The sequence below is a fragment of the Myxine glutinosa genome, chromosome 4 (assembly GCF_964187855.1).
Source record: "Myxine glutinosa chromosome 4, kmMyxGlut1.1, whole genome shotgun sequence".
Taxonomy (NCBI): domain Eukaryota; kingdom Metazoa; phylum Chordata; class Myxini; order Myxiniformes; family Myxinidae; genus Myxine; species Myxine glutinosa.
The window spans coordinates 176,384,001-176,400,800 of record NC_136264.1 but is presented as its reverse complement, the minus strand read 5'-3'; the positions used below and the strand labels follow the sequence as shown (position 1 = coordinate 176,400,800).

At 43.5% G+C, this 16,800-nt stretch overlaps 1 protein-coding gene across 6 annotated transcripts in view; it reads right to left on the bottom strand.

Annotated features, from left to right (window-relative positions):
• Positions 1-14,168, bottom strand: part of LOC137425505 (cystine/glutamate transporter) — a 126,219-nt gene extending 112,051 nt beyond the window's left edge. For 5 of the 6 annotated variants that reach the window (XR_013623250.1, XR_013623252.1, XR_013623251.1 and 2 more), the window contains exons 1-2: positions 13,854-14,121; positions 9,947-10,073 (exon numbers count right to left, since the gene is read on the bottom strand). Coding sequence is in view for 3 of the 6 variants with exons in the window: in XM_068114009.2 (XP_067970110.2) it covers positions 9,947-10,073; positions 13,854-14,091 (365 nt within the window). In the remaining 3 variants the exon portion in view is untranslated. Of the gene's footprint in view, positions 1-9,946; positions 10,074-13,853 lie in introns of all 6 variants that reach the window. The other variant, XM_068114011.2, reaches the window with a different exon arrangement.
• Between the last annotated feature and the right edge of the window lie 2,632 nt (positions 14,169-16,800).

Genomic DNA, 16,800 nt, shown 5'->3' with positions numbered 1-16,800 from the left:
ACAAATGAGTGGAGGTGAACAGTGATCCTGGATTTAGGTAGTTTCACCAGAAAGGGTTTGATGGTGGATTGTGTGAGCCCTGCAGAAACCTGGGGAGAGAGAGGGGAAAGCACAGGAAGAGCAGGGGGTACAAGATCAGAAAGGATGTGGTTGAATGCAGAGACCACCGACCTGTATGCAATGGCGAAGTGATAGTTCAATAGATTGAGCTTCATCGTGGGAGATTCCAATAATCTTAAAAGCCTTGGTTTCCACATCGCATCCAACTCTTTGTCATGTTCTTGAATAATACAGTCTGCCTCATCACGTTCAGCATTGATGACATCATTAGTTTGAGTTCATGCTTCATGGCAGAATCCCCTTTCAATTACATGATGAATCAATTTATTTTCGAAATTGAGAACATTATGCTTTCTTGCCTCCTTCATTGTGATCACCATTTATTGCACGTTTTAGATTTACCATGGTGACAGAAATTACCATTGTGCACAAGCTTTGAATCCAACTTTTTCCCTATCCACTGAAAGCATTATTGAATCAATCAATGAGTGGATACATTGTGGTTTGTGAAAAAGATCGGATGGTGCTTATTGTAATTTAGAATGGAGACAACATTTCTGAACTGAAGCACAAAGTGGATACTGTGCTTTTGCAGCGAAAATATCATGTTTTTATGACAAAGTTCAGGTCGTGATATTTGACAAAATCAAGAGCAGGTTTTTTATTGCATTTTGGAAATAAACACTTATTTGTTGAAGATTTCATCCTCCCACAGGGAAATGACGTTAAACTTTCTTATAAATTGTGTGGACAGCAATGACTAACAGGGCATTCTTCAAAACATGATTTGCAGGCTCGCCCCATCTCCACAACTGCATCACAATTATGAGAATACAGTGCCCTGCACAGTATTGGAACAGTAAAGCCAAATATATTATTGCTACATACTTAAGAAATTTCGATTTGAGATCAAATGATGAATATGAGGCAAGAGTACAGAAGGTCAGATTTTATTTCTTGGTATTTCTGTGTATATATATATATATTAGGGTGGTCCACAATTCTTTCTTTTGAAATGTCATGTTCTCACCTTCCAGAACTGTTCCAATAACTAAAAAAACACTGCTGGTGAAATAAACGTGAAATTGAATAATATTTATGGGTAGCTCATGGTCATCGAATTTTCCCCATATGGTCTTACACTAACGTCTTACATTACCGGGGTATTGAGGGTATTCATAACTGCATTGCAGGGTATTCATAACTCAACTTAAAATTCCTGTAAAAGTATGCATCAATCAGAAACTGTTTCAGTGTCCACCTAATGGCTTCTGTGTGCTACCATTTGTGCCAGGAGTAGCTCAAAGGATTGGCAGGATTTTGAGACCGGTCGGGGTGAGGTTTAACTACCAACCTATATACACCTTGAGACGTGCACTGACCAAGGTCAAAGACAAAAGACAAAAGAATGATTGCACAGGTGTGGTATACACCATTCCATGTGACTGTGGTGGAGAATACATAGGCGAGACTGGAAGAACCTTAGGCGAGCGCGTTAATGAACACCACAAGGCCTTTGAGTGTAATCACCAAGAAAGATCTGCTATCGCCAAGCATGGAATAAGGGCGGGCCATATTCCTCTATGGGACAATGTGAACGTGCTGGCGGCATCCCCGAACCGGGCCAGGAGGCGAATACTGGAGGCCTGGCACACTGGCCAAACGAGGGCATCGTTGACAGAGGAGACTGTGGCGTTACAGGCAAACAGACCTCTCATGCATAAATACACCAGAGAGACACCGATGCTGGGAGGAGGACAAAGACAAAGTGGGACATAGCCGACATAGGCAACAAGGACAACAAAACACAATACACCGCTCAAACACACACAAAACACTTGCAACATAAGCCGATCATGGGTCTATAGTCACGAGGTCTCGCAACACAGCTTTGTGATTGGTTGATAGACTAGGCCCACCCCTCCCCCCAGGTATATCTGGGAGGAGGTGAACAAGGGAACTTCTCTTGATGAAGGCTAGTGGAGGCCCAGCGCACGCTGGGTTGCTGGCCGAAACGTTGAGTTTTTTAAAGACAAAGCTATAGGTTGGAGAATGGAAAAATGGATGTCGTGAATATATATATATATATATATATATATATATATATATATATATATATATATATATATATATATATATATATGTATATATATATATATATATATAATTATATATACTGTATATATATATATATGTGTGTGTGTGTGTATATACAGACTTGGCATTTAATATGGAATTTTTTTTTTTCTTGACTTGGGTTTACTTTCTTAACTCAGTATATCAATCTGGTGAGTTTCTTTTACACTTTGGTGATTTATTTGTTAAAAGAACCATGTCACTGATTGTCTGTCGCAGCAAGAAGTCAACAACAGGATTATATCACAGGTGGCGTGGCAAAATGTACGGACAGGTGCATTTGATGATTGGCTTCACAGTCGGGTATACAAGGGTTGTTGCGTTCTGTACTAGTGGAAAACAACTGCTGCACATCTCCAAAAGTTATTGCCGCTTCCTCTGAAGATGGTCCGTCAACTCGACAATGCCGTTTGTCATGTGGCTTGCTATTGCTCGTGGCTTTACAAAATTACGGCATGAAACAGCATGCTATTGCTCGGCAGTATGGCATCACTCAAGGTCAGGTGTCAAAGATCCTGAAACGAAATGCTCAGAGGGGTGTCCCTACTCCAATACCGAGGCCAGGACGTCCCCGCAGAACCACAAGGAGGGATGATCGCCAGCTGCACCGGTTAGTCCGCAATGGCCGTACCAAGTCAGCTAATCGGCTTAGGGCTGAGTGGCAGCAACTGACAAATGTGCCTGTATCCAGAAGGCTAGTCAACCAACGACTGGTTCAAGCAGGCTATCGTGCCAGGCGTCCCCTGAGAAAGCCATGCCTGACCAGACAACACTGCCAGCGCCAATTGCAGTGGGCCAGAGAGCACCGTCAATGGCAGCCAGGTTTTCTTGGCCGACCTGGCCGTTGTCTATTGCTAAGTACACTAGTGGTTTCTTTCCTTTTCAAGATATTCCAAATTGTTGTATTTGCTCTTCCCAATTTTTGTGCTATGGTTCTAATTAAATTCTTCTGTTTTTCCAGCTTCCAAATTTGCTTACTTTTCTTTCATAGACAGTTGTCTGTTCTTATTGTTGGTTTATGCCTACTGACTCCAAAGGCAAAATCACAAGACATTCACAGCTCTTTTATGTATGATCGATAAATGCAACAAGAAACACCTGTCAGTGATCTGTTCATATATTTATGCTTACCTAAAATGGGGGGGGGGGGGGGGGGGGGGGACTGAATATATAAAGCTCTATTGTTTTGCAATGGTAAAAAAAACATATGCATAGAAATACCAATATATAAAAGCTGACCTTCTGTACTCTTGCCTCACATTCATCTTTTGATTTCAAATCCAGATTTCTTGAGTATAATAGCAATAATAACAAATTTGACTTCACTATTTCAATACGTATGGAGGGCACTATATATGAACAGTGAATGGAGCTTTAGTGACACAGGAGGATTATTGTAACGTGGTATTGGTGAGGACATTACCTGGCCTCATGGAGGGTGCTGGTTCAAATCTGACTCATGGCTGCCTTATTAATAGTTTGGATTCTAAGCTTCTGGAAGTTGTGATAATCTCAGAAGAATCACCTGGGGAATCACCATGTTATCCCATTGTCAGTAACAACCCAACGAGCTCACCAGTAGCTTTCAGGGAATGGAATCTTCCTGTCCCAAATGGTCTCGTCAACATGTGATACCAGTCAACATATTGCAATGACTCTCAATGCTCCCAGGACAACGACATGTGTACTGAAATCTATATATAATGGAGCAAGTGTTTGTATGTATGTATCTATGTATGTATGTATGTATGTATGTATGTATGTATGTATGTATGTCCGCACTTCACCCATTGGTTGATGGCTGATGGGGGATTGTGATGGGATGGGGGAGGGGGGTAAGGTGGTCATGAGTATTTTTAGCTAGGGTGACAGTTGAAGGGGGATTGTGGGGGGAAGTGGAGTGGGGAAAAGGGGTTTGGGATTCACCCATTGGTTGGACAGCTGACGACTCCACCCACAAATGTAACCTGAAATACTTAACCTAAGGTACACAGCAGACCCAAAAGACCCCCTCCCGCCATACCCCCCGAGGACTCAAAATACCGAGAAGACCCCGAGAACCCAAAATACCCAAAGGACCCGAAATACCCCAAAATACCCCGAAGACCTAAAATACCCCAAAGACCGAAAAGACCCCAAAGACTGAAAAGACCCCAAAGACTAAATAGACCCCAAATACCCCCAAATACCCCAAAGACTGAAAAGACCCCAAAGACCCAAAAGGCCTCGAAGGCTCAAAATACTCCGAAGACTGAACATACCACAAAGACTAAAAAGACCCAAAGACCCCCAAAGACCCAAAAGACCCCTAATACCCAAAAGACTGAAAAGACCCAAAACACCCCAAAGACTGAAAAGACCCCAAAGACCCAAAAGGCCCCAAAGACCCAAAAGGCCCCGAAGACCCAAAAGGCCCCGAAGACCCAAAAGGCCCAAAAGACCCAAAAGGCCCCGAAGACCCTGAAGACCTAAAATACCCAAAGACTGAAAAGACCCCAAATACCCCAAAGACTAAAAATATTAAAAAGACCCTGAAGACCCAAAATACCCCAAAGACTGAAAATACCCAAAAGATCCCAAAGACCAAAAAGACCCCAAAGACCCGAAATATTGAAAGGACCCCAAAGACCCAAAATACCCCAAAGACTGAAGAGACCCAAAACACCCCAAATACACAAAAGACCCCAAAGACCTAAAAGACCTAAAGACCCCCAAAAACCCCAACGACCCAAAATACCCAAAGACACAAAAGACCCCAAAGACCTAAAATACCTCAAAGACTGAAAAGACCCCAAAGACCACAAAGACCCAAAAGACCCAAAAGACCTAAAATACCTAAAAGACTGAAAAGACCCCAAAGACCCAAAGACACAAAATACCTAAAAGACTGAAAAGACCCCGAAGACCCAAAAGACCCAAAAGACCCCAAAGGCCCAAAATACCCCAAAGACCCAAAAGGCCTCGAAGACCCAAAAGACCCAGAAAACACAAAAGACCCAAATACCCTTAAAGACCCTGAAGACCAAAACACCCAAAATACCAAAAAGACCCTTAAAGGGGAACCAAATTTTTATTTCTTCTGAAAACCATTGACAATCAATCACAGTCTAATTTGAAGGGGATTTTATTTTATTTCTGAATCACAAAGTGCCGAAAAAAGCCCTAGAGTGTCGATTTTCGAGTTTGCCAGTGACATCACATTGTGAACTCGCTGTGATCCTGCTGGCGACAGTACATAGAGACAGTGCATTCCGAGCTGCTCGGATTCCGATAATGATTGGGGATGTTGGAGGGGGTGGGATGTGTGGGTTGGTCGTGGGTATTGTTAGCTTGGGTGATGGTTGTTGGGGGATGGTGTGGGGTGGTCGTGAGTATCGTTAGTTACAGAGATAGCTGATGGGGGACTGTGTAGTGGTGGTGAGGGGTGGTCGTGAGTATTGTTGGCTTGGGTGATGGTTGTAGGGGGATTGTGAGGGCATGGTGGAGGGGCAGCTGGGGGGGGGGGGGGGAGGAAGAGAGTATAGGTCGGTCGTGGGTAATGTTAGCTAGGGTGATGGTTGATGGTTTGTTTGTTTTTTTGGAAAATTGGGATGCCTCAAAACCCAAGGCCACCTAAGTTGAACAGAGAGATGGTGTGGGATGGTCATGAGTATTGTTAGCTAGGGTGATGGTTGATGGGGGATTGTGAGAGGATGGTGGAGGAGAGGAAAGAGAGTGGTGTGGGGTTGTCATGGGTATTGTTAGCTAGGGTGACAGTTGAAGGTGGATTTTGAGGAGATGGGGGTGGGGGGGGTGGGGTGGTGTGGGGTTGTCGTGGGTATTGTTAGCTAGGGTGACGATTGATGGGAGTTTGTGAAGAGATGGTGGAGGGGAGGAAAGAGAGTGGTCTGGGGTTGTCATGGGTATTGTTAGCTAGGTTGATGGTTGAAGGGGGATTTTGAGGAGATGGCGGAGGGGAGGTTGGCGGGGGAGGTGTGGGGTTGCCATGGGTATTGCTAGCTCGGTGAAGGTTGAAGGGGGATTTTGAGGAGATGGTGGAGGGGAGGGTGGGAGGGGGTGTGCGGTTGTCGTGGGTATTGCTAGCTCGGGTGATGGTTGAAGAGGGATTTTGAGGAGATGGTGGAAGCGGGCGGAGGGGGGAAGAGGTGAGTGTGGTTTGGTCGTTGGTGTTGTTTGCTAGGGTGACAGTTGAAGGGGGATTTTGAGGAGATGGTGGAGGGGAGGGTGGGGGGGGGGGGGGGGGAGATGTGGGTATTGTTAGCGAGGGTGATGGTTGAAGGGGATTTTGAGGAGATGGTGGAGGGGAGGGTGGGGGGGGGGGGGGAGATGTGGGTATTGTTAAATAGGGTGATGGTTGAAGGGGATTTTGAGAAGTTGGTGGAGGGGAGGGTGGGGGGGTGTGGGGTTGGCGTGGGTATTGTTAGCTAGGGTGACGGTTGAAGGTGGATTTTGAGGAGATGGTGGGGGGGGGGGGGGGAGGAGGTACGGGTATTGTTAGCTCAGGTGAAGGTTGATGGGAGTTTGTGAAGAGATGGTGGAGGGGAGGAAAGAGTGGTGTGGGGTTGGCGTGGGTATTGTTAGCTAGGGTGATGATTGATGGGAATTTGTGAATAGATGGTGGAAGGGGGAGGGGGAGGGGGAGGGGGAGGGGGAGGGGGAGGAGGTAAATGTGGTTTGGTCGTGGGTGTTGTTACCGAGGGTGACGGTTGATGTTTGTTTTCTCTGGAAAATTGAGATGCCTCAAAAACCAAGGCCACTTAAGTTGAACAGCGATCCAGCAATATTACCAAAGGAAATAATTAAGAAATCGAAGTCAAATCAGTTGTATCAGCAGAAAATATCCTACAATAAGAGATGGCAGAAAATGTGTTGTACGCTTGGAACAAGAATGCCCAGAGGGTCGCCCGTAGGGCGGGTACTCTGCTCGTACTCACAATGAAATGAAAGCATTCCCTAAAACCACCCTCACCAAAAAGTAAAAGAAAGAAAAGTTATTACCCTCACGAGGAGAGGTGTACTGAATACATCACTTTCTTTCTTGGGTACTGAATGTACATACTGAATGAATGAATGTACAGGTGTACTGAATAAATACTTTCTCATCGCGTATTGCATTTTGGTCCGTTTGTTTGTCGGCACAGAAGGTGAGTATGCTTTTCTTTGCAACGGTCCGATTGCCAATAAATTTTCACCATTAGAACACCTCCTCCTGTACAATTATTTAATGATAATTATGATGTCATAGGTCACGTGGTAAGGGTGCCATCTTGGAAAAAAACAAAAACTTTGCACCTCCATATCTCCAAAACTGCGTCATGGAATTTTTTTTTGCAACATTGCTCATTATTATCAAATACTCCCCATGGGGAACAACATACATTCATGATGATGTCATCAGTGCCTTCATTATGACATCATAATTTGACAAGTAGAACGCTTGATCCGAACAGATTGAAATTTGAGTGTGATCCACACAAAAAATTGTATGGGAGAATTAAATTGATCACGTCACGTGGTTTGGCAGGCATATTGGATTGAACAGAAATCCACGTCATCAATAAACTGCACAAAGACAGCAGCTAATAAACATCACACAAAATACACCACATAAACCCATCCTGGTGAGGATCTGCAATCTCTGATTGCTCTTTCTTGTTGTGCATTAAATTACACAATTAAAAATAGTTCTAAAATGCTGAGACTACTTCTGTTTGATTTTGCTCCTAAATATATTTTCAGAAGAAAGAAATTTAAGAGATATTATATTTATTTATTTTTCTCTAAATTCGATTATTTTACCTGTACTGTATAGTTGCTGTATAAAACAGTGATAACGGGTGATCATTTCAAACGGTATTATGTTTTAACATAACTATTCATATTTGGATTTAATTTCAGAATTTTCAAAATGATTTTCACCTTTTGCAAAAAAAATTGAACAAAATGGCTCACAGGAGCATAAACTGTTGGAGGCACCTCAGGGTACCGTGACATTTATTAAATGCTGAAACCATTGACTAGATTCTGCTGAATCTTCTGGATCACAAGCCAATTACTGAAATAATCCAGTTGGTGTTTCATATTCAGACGGTGTCTGCTAGTTGCATCATTTTCTGGAAGCGTGGCTGTGCCGCTGATGCAGTGCTCCTATTTCCAGCTGAGTCAACCCACCTGGTGTAATTCAACGACACGGCAGGGGCTCAAACTCAAGACCCGAAGACCTCAAGTGCTAAACAAGCGTTACGCCTAGGTCCCCCGTCGGTGAAGTGATGCGAGTTGACAAAGTGGAAGACGCAAGGCGGCCATCTTGGATTTTGACGTGGCGACCCAATTTTCAATAGCGTTCTCCGTTATGCATAGATACACCCACACACCAGATTAGAAGTTAGTAGTTCGTTTATTTTTCAAGATATTTCGCTCACAAGGTTCAGACATATATATGGTGGCGGCCATCTTGGATTTTGACGTGGCAACCCAATTTTCAATAGCGTTCTTCCTTATGCCTAGATACACCCACACACCAGATTAGAAGTTAGTAGTTCGTTTATTTTTCAAGATATTCCGCTCACAAAGTTCAGACATACATGGCGGCGGCCATCTTGGATTTTGACGTGGCGACCCAATTTTCAATAGGATTCTCCCTTATGCGTAGATACACCCACACACCAGATTAGAAGTTAGTAGTTCGTTTATTTTTCAAGATATTTCGCTTACAAGGTTCAGACATATATATGGTGGCGGCCATCTTGGATTTTGACGTGGCGACCCAATTTTCAATAGCTTTCTTCCTTATGCCTAGGTACACCCACACACCAGATTAGAAGTTGGTACTTCGCTTATTTTTCAAGATATTCTGCTCACAAGTTTCAGACATACATGGCGTCAGACATACATGGCGGCGGCCATCTTGGATTTTGACGTGCGTTGCACCCACACACCAAATTCGAATGCGGTCCTTCGCTTACGCACGTACGCACTCAAGCACGCCCGCACGCATGCACGGACGGACGGGAAAACCATAGTCCCCCTTTCGCTCCGCGGTGCGACGGGGGACAATAATCCAGTGATCAGTCGGTTCCAGTGGGCATTTCAATAGATGATGAGTTGAAACAAAAAAAAAAAAAAAATCTTCCGCATCTAGTGTACAAGGATGTAGCAGTGGAACTACAGACGACATTAACATATGCTGAATCAACAGGTTGCCACAGAGCGCACACACTTCAGTCTGAGCAATCTAATCTGTGTTCAATTCTAGACCCCACTACAAACTTTCGGGGAGGTGCTTCACAAGCAGGGCATTGCACCATGAAGTGCGCCATACCTCGCCTGGAATGGTAAGCTGGGGACCCATCTGTCAGCATTGATTTCTGGTGGATGTCAGAGGACCCACATTGTCTTTCACAACACAATTGTTCCTAGTTTCAATTTCCTGCCCAAACTATTGTTCCCGTGAGTTGGGGCTCTGGCCCCTCTCACTCATTTTGGACCTATGGTCCATGGCAGAGCCTGAGATACGGCCAGGGTAAATAACAAGAAAACAAAACAACAATCTCACACCAAACTCCTTTTCAATGATCAGAAAAACACATCCCATGACTTCACAATCCCTTTTGCCATCTCATCGCTGTTTGGCATCCAAACCTTCAAAACGACATTGCTTGAACCATCAAACATGCCACCCGTTTATGTTTGAAAATCACAGTAATAATTATAAGATGTGGATTAATATTTCGAACAATCATGCACGTACCTTATAATAATGATTTCTACCCAGATACGGAGGAAGGCAAGTAGGGGTCCATATGCCTCCAGGATGTAGGTATAATGACCTCCAGATTTCTTAATGCAGGTGCCAAGTTCGGCATAAGACATGGCCCCTGGAAATAATATAGTACATGACGAATTATTTCACACCCTGTGACTGATGTTGACAAAAAAAGTAAAGCCTCTCTTTTAGACATCACTTGAGAGCACAACACATTCGATTCTGTTATCCTAATGTGTATGGATTTTTCACATACATCAACAACCCAAATAACTACATCTTCTTATATGTTTAAAGGGCTTAGTAACCCTAAATTAGCCATATATTAGCCAATCTGTGAAAAATTTTAAAAGAAGCTAGTTTCAACTGATTTTGGTGGGTATGGGTATGGACAACTTCCAAAAAAAAGTAAGGAGGGATAAGGGTTGGGGAAACCTTTTTATTAGAGGTCAAATGTCATTGACCTCTGCCTAAATCATATAAAATTGTATTTCAGCAACAAAATATGGTATATAGATGATCTTGGTGTCAAAATGCACAGGATTACGAAAGAAGATGACATAAGATAATTATTGACCCTTGGGACCAAATCCTGACCTCTGAAAATGAGGTCAAAGGTCAAAAAAGCTGTTTTATCACTAAAATGTCATATTTATAACAGGAAAATTACCATATTATATAAAAATGAGCAAAAAAAAAACCGAAGAGGTTAATTTCAACTTACGTGGTGGATATGGGGGTTATTATTTATTCCAAGAGCAGAGGGGGAGGGGGAAATTACCTTTCTTGGGATCAAATGTCATTGACCCTAGACTAAAACACTATATATTGCATGAATGAAGTCTTTGTTTTGTCTTTGTTTCAGGAGTGATTACTGAGAAAACCTAGCTAGCCTACATGTACCTTGACTACCCCAGTGCAGTGAGATGTCCCAAAAGTTCCCTGAGGCCTTTGGAACAATACTGTAAAATAACAAAATTACCAGGATGGATATATGTGAAATATGTAGTGAGGACTTTTCAGAAGCAGGAAAGCTACAGAGGTTGTACAGAAAGGGATATGAGAATCTAATAGAGCAGTGTAGACTTATCAACAACTCTTCATTATTGGAGCGATTGGAACAAAAATGGAGTAGCAACACTCCTATGACAGTCCATCGTAGATGCCGAACCCTTTTCATGCAAAAGGAGCCAGATGTTGAGGAGCAAGAGCATGCGCCAAGACCAAAGCGACAAAAGGTGTCTCAAGCAGTAAATGATGACAAAGTTGATGGTAAGATAAAGTAATTCTTTACTTGATTCATGTAAATTTCATTAAGATTCCAAGCCCATACCTGTTTTATGTTATTTTGTTTGAATTTTGAATGTTTGAAGTTAGTATGGTGATTTACATGGGATGGCAACTAACTTTGTCCATGTTTTCATGTAATGTTTTCAGGCCAGGGTTCTACTCGATTTCCGTACAGTGAAAGATGTTTCATATGCAATGAGGACATCCATTTTGATGAAAGACATCCTGATAGACAGCAGACCATACATCGAGCATCAACTATGACGCTAAAGAAATCACTTCTGAGAATCGCAAGTGAAAGAAAAGATAGTCTTGGAATGGCTGTGAAAGGACGCTTGGAAGGAATGGCAGATCTTGTAGCGGAAGAGGCTGTCTATCATAATAAATGCTACTGTTCCATGTACAATGTTCCAGGACAATGCAATGTAAGTATATTAATACAATATACATACATGTACATATTTGTTAAGTTCCTTGTAATATGGGGTACTGCGGAATAGTAAAGTATGTCACAATGTGAAATACATTCAAATATTCACATTTCAAAAGAGGCATTCAACAGTTGGTCAAGGCTTATAAGCGGGTCATTTTGAAATAAACGCAGTCCTACACACATTTAAACAATTCATTTTGAAGAAAATTCGTTTTGACATGATGACAGTGTCATTGACAAATGACAAATGACACGCCAGTGTCATTACTGCATTCACAAGTCCCACTTCAACCGACTCCATAATTCGAACAGCTGGATTAAAAGCCATGCAGATCACATATGGCTGTGGGGATACTCCCCTAGAAAAGTCTCGCTACATGAAGTTCAAGAAGCAAGCAGCCAAGGGCAAAATCGATCCTGACCACCTACCACCAGCGGAAGATGCAACAGCTCAACATTCCCTTCGTGTCCATCTTCAAGTTGTGGTATGGAAGCATCTTGACACCTCTATTCTTGATCCCAAAGGAAGAGGATGGGAGTTAGATTCCAACAGAAAACTCAGACCAAAAATGCTATCTGTTGGTATCGCGCCAGACAACCTTCTGAAAGTAATTTGTTGCAACTGCAAGGAAGGGGAGAGGCAATGTCAAACAATGAGATGCAGCTGCATGAAAGCTCGCATGTCGTGTGTATCTGCATGTGGAGTGTGCTGTGGGCATTGCGACAATGGAACAGATAGCATAGATGCAGAAGGAGAAATTGGTAGCGATGAAGAGGAAACAGACTGAGTATTATTAATTTGTTGTTGCCGATAGATACTGTAAGTTCTAAGTTGTGAGTAGTATTCTGCAAATTGTTGATTATAAATTCACATATACTTTACATACACAAACTATTTGACACTAATTAACTTTACCCCCCCCCCCCCCCTGCTTATTTTGACCATTAACCTCGTATTTTGGTGGTGAAGAATCCATTTCATATTTAGTTTGTATCTTGGTATAATTCTGTTACTGTTACCAATATGATATTTGATATGATATTTTGGTGATAAGACGTCTATTTTTGACCTTTGACCTCATTTTCGGAGGTCAGTAATTGGTTCCATGGGTCAGTCATTATTCTATGTCATCTTCTTTCGTAATCCTGTGCATTTTGACACCAAGATCATCTATATACCATATTTTGTTGCTGAAATAAAATTTTATATGATTTAGGCAGAGGTCAATGACCTTTGACCTCTAATAAAAAGGTTTCCCCAACCCCTATCCCTCCTTACTTTTTTTTGGTAGTTGTCCATACCCATACCTACCCAAATCAGTTGAAATTAGCTTCTTTTAAATTTTTTCACAGATGAACCTTAAGTTAGGGATACTAGCTGACAGGATAGCTCAGACATAAGCACATTCATTTTAAAATCTTCATCCAGCTTTAAAATGCTGCCCTGGTGTCTTCGCGTGAAGGGAAATGCACCGTTGTTTGCGCAATCCATCGGAAGGCCGTTAAGCTGGAGGATCTGTATGTGAGAACTGGTCGTTGGTGAGTCTGAAATATTCCAGTCTTTCACGAACAATGGTTGACCTATCGCAAATATTTGGAAGAAATTCCAAATTCCTTCCCCGATTGACTCCTGGCAAATCACCCAGCATAGTCCTTGCCAAGAAACTGCTTCAGCAGGATGATCGCTCAATCAAGAGTCTAGTACATGGGTGATGATGACAATGATAGGTTTACAAGAAGTGACATTTCTTGGACAATTGTGAGTATCTCATTCCTATAATGTTTGGAACACCACTCATATGAATACATTTCCTATCTAATTTTGTGGCTGCACAGAATGATGGCCAGAAAAGAACATGTCCAAAGAGATGTTCCAAGTGGACAAGTAGACAGAGTGTGGCGATGGATATTTCGAACAACATATTATGCTGTCATCATTCATACCTATATTTGTTCAAAAGCATCACATACTGAAAGGCTAAAAGCATAGTTGATGATGGAATGGTAACACATTATGTACAATCTCCTTTAATCGTTCACGAGCATTTTGCTATGTTGTGCTCAGCTGCTAAGTTACAAATAGCTTTTAAAGGCAAAAAAAAATTTTTTTTTTTTTGCTGCTATCACTCAGTAAAATAACATTAAATTTACACAAATTTGGCGTCTTACCGAAGAAAGAGACGATTCCACAAACCACCCAGATAGTGAGAGCGAGCCCCACGCTTCCTGTGTTCTCCAGGATACCCTTGGATGAAATGAAAATTCCACCGCCGATGACGGTCCCCGTTATGAATGAGATGCCTCTCAGCAGCGTGATCTTCTTTTTGAGGACCACATAGTTTTCCGTACTGACATCTTTGTCCTCCATGTGTTGACGAGAAGTTGTGCCGTCGGCCGAACTTGACATCGCTGTTTGTTGCGGCTGCGAAATGAAATCAAGTGCAATGGTAAATTGAACTCAACTTAGCCAATCATGAAATGTATGCGTGGCTGGCATAGCCAGTGAGCATCGCTTCCAAGGCAGCACAAACATCCCATTGTACGACTGATAGAAAAAAAAATTCGAAATTTAACTCTTAGCCATTCGGATTAAGCTTTTTTATTTTTAGCGCAGCAGAATGGGACATCAGACAAAATAATTGTATGTTCTTACTAAGGTACACTGAACGGAAGATATTTTTTTGTCCAAAGACATAATTTCCTGAACAGAACAGTTTGTGCATCACAACCTCAACTGTTTGTGTTTGTTTGCAGTGGTGGTGCTTCTTACACCCTTCCTATTCAGCACATAAGAGTGCACTGTGGAACGTGGTCAACCCTGTTTACAGCTCAACTTGGCCATACTAGATCAACTAATCTATTGCTGAACAACAAAATAAACAAGAAGCCGTCATGCAGAGCACGATACTTGCAAAATCTACCCCCCCCCCCACCCCCCAAAAAGGTTGCCATTGATCCATCAAATTGTCCATTTCATCAAGATTAAGATTGACGATATTGATCAAAGCTCGGGTCAATAGGATGACCCCCCTCCCCCAAAAAAGGTTGCCATTGATCCATCAAATTGTCCATTTTATCCAGATGAAAATTGACGATATTGATCAAAGCTCGGGTCAATAGGATGAAAAGTGACGAGTTTTCAGATGAAAATTGATGATTGTAGAAGTGTCACCTTGAGTTGACCTTTGACCGTTTGACCTCAACAATAGTTCGTTTCCCAATTCAGTGAGGCGTTATGCAAATGCTGTTAAATTTTCAAGTCAATCGGATTAAAAATGGCGATTTTAGAAATTCGACCTCCAGGTGACCTATGACCTCAAAATCAATAGACTTCTCAATTGTGATGACTTCTACAACTTGGTGAAGTTTCATGACGATTGGTTTAGAATTCACCTGTAGGCCAGTGACAAACAGACAGAATAACAAACGCAACCGACCAATATACTTGACATGGCAATTTTAGAAATTCGACCTCCAGATGACCTTTGACCTCAAAATCAATAGACTTCTCAATTGTGATGACTTCTACAACTTGGTGAAGTTTCATGACGATTGGTTTAGAATTCACCTGTAGGCCAGTGACAGACAGAATAACAAACGCAACCGACCAATATACTTGACATGGCGATTTTAGAAATTCGACCTCCAGATGACCTTTGACATTTGACTTCAAAATCAATGGGCTTCTCAATTGCAACGACCTCTACAACTTGGTGAAGTTTCATGACGATCAGTTTATAATTGTGACCTGAAGGCCAGTGACAAACAGACACACAGACTGTCTGTGAATAACAAACTCGATTTGAATAACAAATATACAAATAGAATAATTTGTGAATAACAAATGTCTGTTAATAAATAATTCGAGTGAATAACAACCGTAACCGACCATTATACTTTTTTTTTTTTGGTGTTACGGCCTGAAGCACACCAAGCCAAGCCTTCAATCACACTGTCTTTATTTATGGATTATCACGTGAAAAATCTCTTCCTACACATAAAACAAAGAAGGGAGAAGAGAGGGAACAACCAGGGTAGGCCAGTCCAAGAGTAGGCGGGTCCAAGAGTAGGCGGGTCCAAGAGTAGGCGGGTCCAAGAGTAGGCGGGTCCAAGAGTCGGCGGGTCCAAGAGCTGGCGGGTCCAAGAGCAGGCGGGTCCAAGAGCAGGCGGGTCCAAGAGCAGGCGGGTCCAAGAGCAGGCGGGTCCAAGAGCAGGCGGGTCCAAGAGCAGGCGGGTCCAAGAGCAGGCGGGTCCAAGAGAAGGCAGGTCCAAGAGTAGGCAGGTCCAAGAGTAGGCAGGTCCAAGAGTAGGCAGGTCCAAGAGTAGGCAGGTCCAAGAGTAGGCCCCAAGGCAGGCCCAACAGTAGGCCCAAGGGCAGGCCCAGTGGTAGGCCCCACTGCAGGCCCCACATGAGAGGGTAGGAGTAGGAAAGTCCATGAGTAGGCCCCAAGGCAGGCCCAGCAGTAGGACCCAGGGCAGGCCCCGCATGAGAGGGTAGGAGTAGGCAAGTCCACGAGTAGGCCCCAAGGCAGGCCCAACAGTAGGCCCCAGGGCAGGCCCAGTGGTAGGCCCCAGTGCAGGCCCCGCATGAGAGGGTAGGAGTAGGCAAGTCCACGAGTAGGCCCCAGGGCAGGCCCAGTGGTAGGCCCCAGTGCAGGCCCCGCATGAGGGTAGGAGTAGGCAAGTCCACGAGTAGGCCCCAAGGCAGGCCCAGCAGTAGGCCCCAAGGCAGGCCCAGCAGTAGGCTCCAGGGCAGGCCCAGTGGTAGGCCCCAGTGCAGGCCCCGCATGAGAGGGTAGGAGTAGGCAAGTCCACGAGTAGGCCCCAAGGCAGGCCCAACAGTAGGCCCCAGGGCAGTGGAGGTACGGCAGCAAGGGTTCAATCAAAGTCACCCTTCAGGTAGAGAGGCGGCTGCAGGGGGTTGATCCGGCATACCCTTCAGGTGGAGAGATTGCAGCTGGAAACTCTACGACACCCGAAAAGGCTCTCCGCCATGAGCCCTTCTCCGCCATGAGCCCTTCTCCACCATGAGCCCTTCTCCGCCATGAGCCCTTCTCCGCCATGAGCCCTTCTCCGCCATGAGCCCTTCTCCGCCATGCGCCCTTCTCCGCCATGA